This window comes from Vespula pensylvanica, chromosome 12 (genome assembly GCF_014466175.1).
Source record: "Vespula pensylvanica isolate Volc-1 chromosome 12, ASM1446617v1, whole genome shotgun sequence".
NCBI classification, from domain to species: domain Eukaryota; kingdom Metazoa; phylum Arthropoda; class Insecta; order Hymenoptera; family Vespidae; genus Vespula; species Vespula pensylvanica.
In genome coordinates this window covers 4,694,417-4,700,053 of record NC_057696.1, presented here as the reverse complement: position 1 = coordinate 4,700,053, position 5,637 = coordinate 4,694,417, and the positions used below count along the sequence as shown (strand labels likewise).

The window sequence follows — 5,637 nt, the reverse complement described above, 5'->3', positions numbered from 1 at the left end:
CTTCGATTTCTAATTACTAAAAGAAAGAAAAAAGAAAATCATAATTTATATTTTTGTAATTATTAAACTACTTAATTACGGTACGTAACATTGTTAAACAAATTTTTCTACGTATAGGACGTATGTGTAATTTATTTATTAGATCTTTATTCGTACTTTCTATATAATTACAATTTATTCAAAGAATGAATATCGATACAGTAACAAAACTGATAAAATAAACGAAGAATGCTTTTTAGTACAGTATAGAAAGTATCGTCGCTTTTCATTATTGTGTTCGCGTTAAGTACCGTATTATCAAAAAGACCCAAAAAGGGCATCTCCGAGACTCAGGATCGTAACAACACGAAGATCAAAAAAGGCGCCCTTGTAATCTGTTTGGTAGATGGCGCTGATGTCATTATCGTTTACGCTCTCTACTGGTCGAACATACGTACTAATCAAAACTACTTTATTCGTCTACTCCGGTGGATAGTTTATGATAACGTGAAGTGATTAAGTTCGGCGGATTTAAGTCTTGTTACCGCGTAGTAATAGAATAATCGTGATTTGAAAAATATAATTTGCATGTTCAACAATTGACAAATAAGAAGAATCACACCAATATGGTTCAACAATACCAATCACCTGTTCGAGTTTATAAGCACCCATTTGCCCTTGTCATGATGGTATGTTTATTATTATACAGCCTTCAAACACATCTGTCATGAAATATTCATTAGTCTTGCTCGTCTTACTTTTGTCATGAATGTGCATAAGTAAAATATAAGCTAAAACTTTACGTTCTAACCTTGCGTTGATAAAAAAAAGACGTAGAGTATTTTACGATTGAAAATATATATAATATCGTCTATATAGCATAACATAATAAGATTATTGAAGATGTGATACTTTCACTTCTATAATTTCCTGTACTTGTCCTTGTTAAAATCCTATTATGCAATAATCCTACAGATATATATATGATGTCCCAGGTCAAAGTCATTTACTTTCAAGCTCAAATTTGTAAATCTTTATGGATTTGCATAAAATTCTTTTCCATTTAATTACATTATTCGTTTATTTTAAAGATATATATTTTATCTTTATAGGCCTATGAACGTAGATTTCCTACATGTCCTCAGATACCAGTATTTGTAGGATGCGACATTACATTAGACGAAGAAAGCGAAGATGGTGCAATTAGAACAACGGAAAGAAGATGTAAATTAAATGTTGAAGCACCATATATATTGAAAAAAGTAAATATTTGGTTAATATATTTTTAGAAAAAAATTGTTTAAGTTTGCTTTTAACAGGTATACCCATCTATTTATGAATTTCTTACAATTTTTGTATGTTCATAGATCATTGGTGTAGATTTTGTTTATTTTATTCAAAAGAATATATTAAATAGACGCAAGAGCGTTTTGGAAATTGAGGCATACAATGAAAGCTTCTCTTCTAGGGTGACAGTTCTTGAAAAATGTAGATACTTTGTAAGTAACATATATGAGTTATTTATAATTTTATTTATTAAAATTATTTCTATATTTATCATTTAAATATATTTAAGATTCATCCTGAAAATTCAGAATGGACTTGCTTTGAACAAACTGCAAGTTTAGATATAAAGAACTTCTTCGGATTTGAGAATTCAATGGAAAAGTTGGCAATGAAGCAATATGCTCAAAATATTTCAAAGGTAAATAATTGTGTAGAAACAATTTTTAATCGTTAATCTGATAGTTCTAATCATAAAATATAAACTTAATGATTTTAGGGAAAAGAAATAATTGAATATTTTATCAATCAATTAAAAGAAGAAGGTATAACCTATGTAGCTCCTTGGAGGGATCCAGAAGAAGAAACTTCAAAAGAAAAAGAGTAAGTATTAGTATGTTAATATAGTAAAATATAATTGTTGCAAATGATAGGTATCTATATTAAATTGGAGCTATACCACAGAAGAGCACGGCAAGATTCAAGAGCACCTCTCTTTATTTGTCAAAACATTTTGAAAGTCTCTTTTCTTTAAATGTGTCTCTTTCTCTTTTTAATTTGCAGCAGTTAAAAGATATTATATAGCTCCTAGATTTATATTAGTAAATATAATCAACAACACATTCTACATCTGCAATGGTTCATTTTTTTATATAGGAAGTATGTGGATGATGGTAGTGAATTACATAGTGACAAAGAAGTATGTAATGTCGAGAACAAGTTGTCTAGTAATAGAGGTATCATTTTAAAAATAATTCTTCTTTTTTAATTATAAAAATGGTTAAAAAATTCTTTATGTATGTGATAATTTTATTTCCATATTTTAGAGATACAGCTCTCATCAGACTACATAGAAAGATATTTAGGAAAACTAGACATGATGCAAGAGAGCAAACTAATACAATTACGACATAGTATAGAAGAATTAAGAGGTAGTTCCGTACCAGCTGATGCAACGCTACTGAGGTTCTTGAGGGCTACAGAATTTTCAGTAGAAAAGGCTAAAGATATGTTGACACAATCATTACACTGGAGGAAAAAACATCAAATTGACAAATTGCTTGAAGAATATGAAACTCCTCAAGTCATTAGAGATTATTTTCCAGGTGGTTGGCATCATTTTGATAAAGGTAATATATGAAATATACGATCTTATATTTGTTGATTAATAATACGACAAAATAAAGAAGATAAATAATACTTAGAATATTTATGTTTTATACAGACGGAAGACCACTGTATATTTTGAGATTAGGACAAGTTGATGTGAAAGGTCTCCTTAAGTCAACTGGAGAAGATGAATTATTATTATTAGTATGTAGTATTAGTTAATATTTTTGTTTTGATTTGGAATATATATGAAAATACTCATTATCATTACTACAATCACAGGCATTGCATATATGTGAAGAAGGACTTCTTTTAATGGATGAAGCTACTACTGTCTGGGGCCATCCAGTTTCACAATGGTCTTTGTTGATTGATTTGGAAGGTTTAAATATGCGCCATCTTTGGAGACCTGGTATAAAGGTATAAATAATTTTGAAAATACATATGTATTATTAACGTATATTCTTTTAAAAATTAACGTTAAATCGTAATAATGAAAATATATTAACTTCTCAGGCACTTCTACGAATTATTGAAATAGTAGAAGCGAATTATCCCGAAACAATGGGACGTGTTCTTATTATACGAGCACCCAGATGTTTTCCTATATTATGGACCCTTATCAGTACATTCATTCGTAAGAATACGCAAAACTTTATATTACATAATTAATTGATCTATTAATTTTCGATATAATCTCTATTTATTATTTTTGTTGTAGATGAAAATACGAGAAAAAAATTCATATTCTATTGTGGTACAGACTACCAAGAACAAGGAGCAGGTGGTCTTAGCGATTATATAGATCCAGAATATATTCCTGACTTTTTAGGTGGTTCATCTGAGGTAATATTACTGTTATTTAATATTATACATTTTTTTTACAGTTTTATACTGTATAGAAAGATCTTATAAAAAACGTAAAATTGTATTTCAACAAGTTTATGAAATTATTGCTTTAGGACAAATTAGTTTAAAGATAACGTTATAGTTTGAGACATTTATTTTAACGATATAATCGATGTATAATAGTTAATCTATTAACTGCTAGGAAAATATATACGAAGTATTCACGGTACCTCGAAGATATTATATTTTCGACGCTGCAGCCAGCAATCTTACAGACAGTGTAAGATTACATATGAAATTTATATCCTATTTGTTGTAAACTTTACACTGTTTCAATCAATGCAAAATTTAAAATAGTAACATAAATTGTGATGTACCTCACTTATGCATTTTAAAGGTGCACTATATTTATAGTATTCTATTATGCATCATATATGGTATAAATAGTATTAAATGAAAATTATTTAATACATTTATTTATTAAAAAAAAGAAACATCAGTTTATCATACGTTATCACAGGTATTAAAAACTTGTGATTAAAAAAATTTTTTTTTATTAGTTCATACTATTTGTAGTACAAAATATGTTTTGCAAATTTGTTAAACATAATAATGATATAAGATTGATCAAACGAATAACTTGTTTATTATTTATTCAAAATGATAGACTTATATAATGGAAGGAGGAGTTGTGCCAAAAAATTTATATAAAGTTGATCTGGAGAATACAGCTTGCGAACACGAGCACAGTTTGTATCATTCTATCAGTTTGAGTCGCGGACAAAGTCATCACGTTACGATCCAATGCGATGATCCAGGAGCGGTTCTTACATGGGACTTTGACGTAATGCGACACAATGTAATATTTACTGTGTTACATAAACCAAAAGATCATGATACTAATCTTTCTACAGGTAAATCTTAGATATTTAAAAATTTCGATGCATAAAATAATGATTATAATGATCATATAATCGCAAACAAATTTGGTTACAGAAATTTCGGAATTTGTGCCATGTAATGATCATGAAATAACTATGTCAAAGGAATCAAAAGAAGGCTTTGTAAAAGTGGAACCAAGTGTTTTGTGTCATGATGGAGAAAGCATTCAGGTATTAAAATTTGTCCTATTATGTTTTATAATGTATTAAATTTACTAAGAAGAAAAAAAAATATAGAACCTTTATTTGTTAGGGTACACACATAATGCAGATTGCAGGAACTTATATGTTGCAATGGCAGAATCAAGAAGAACAAGGAGAATTTCTTTCATCTATAAGCTCTCATAAGGCACAACTTATGTATTTTTATGAAACTTTACCATCAGTACATTACAGGTATTTACACGACGTTGTATGTTATAAGAGAATATATGCATTTTTTTTAAATAATAAAATAAATCGTTTGTGCCCGATAAAGGGGATCTATGTTGAGTTTACAATCTGCAGTGAGTGGACGATCAGTAGCAAGTTCATCTTTATCTAGATGAGAAGCAATCACTGCCAGGTATGTTGGTTACATTATCTGTAATCATAAAAATCATTGATATTAATACAAGTATATTTCTCTCTTTATTTTTATTCTATCTATAGAAGATGCAATAATTGATGCAAAATGAAGATCAGCTGATACTGGTAACATAAGTACTATATTTTTATTGATATAGGAAAAAGGAAGTACAAGAAATTATAAATTAATAAAAAGGTAAAAAAATAATATGGTGTAAAGAATAGTGGAAGCCTAAGTAGATATTAGTAGAAAATTATAATTACAACTATACTATATTTGCGAAATAATTTTACTTTTTATTCGTTGACACTGATAATAGATTATTAGTAATCATTGTTGTTCCGATTTACACGAAGGTTTATTTTATTAGGCAAAGATAATCTAGTAAACGATCTTGATTTTAATTAGTTTTTTAATTTAATTTAACTTATAAGAGATGATTTGTTAATTTTACCACAAAAAATTATTCTCTAATCTGAAAAGAATTCTATGAATTTGTACTGTCAAAGATATTATTTTTTCCTAGAATTTTTAATAATTTTCAATTGAAATCTCTTCACACAGAGATGTGAATAAAACATTTTTACTAATTTCTTCTCATTCTCTATTTAATAATTTATTTCTATTACTTTTCCATTTCTATTTTATATGAAACATTATTTTATGTAAAATAAAGATAGATTCACA

The 5,637-nt window shown here is 27.9% G+C and overlaps 1 protein-coding gene across 1 annotated transcript; it reads left to right on the top strand.

The window, feature by feature from the left end:
- The first annotated feature begins 148 nt into the window (after positions 1 to 148).
- On the top strand, positions 149 to 5,531 carry LOC122633321 (protein real-time). Its single transcript, XM_043821096.1, has 16 exons — positions 149 to 668; positions 1,092 to 1,241; positions 1,347 to 1,478; positions 1,556 to 1,684; positions 1,763 to 1,866; positions 2,140 to 2,219; positions 2,310 to 2,612; positions 2,708 to 2,796; positions 2,875 to 3,012; positions 3,109 to 3,229; positions 3,314 to 3,438; positions 4,109 to 4,355; positions 4,438 to 4,553; positions 4,636 to 4,778; positions 4,861 to 4,947; positions 5,034 to 5,531. The coding sequence occupies exons 1-15, from the start codon at positions 606 to 608 to the stop codon at positions 4,928 to 4,930; spliced, it is 2,010 nt and encodes a 669-aa protein (XP_043677031.1). The 5' UTR covers positions 149 to 605; the 3' UTR covers positions 4,931 to 4,947; positions 5,034 to 5,531.
- The last annotated feature ends 106 nt before the right edge of the window (positions 5,532 to 5,637 follow it).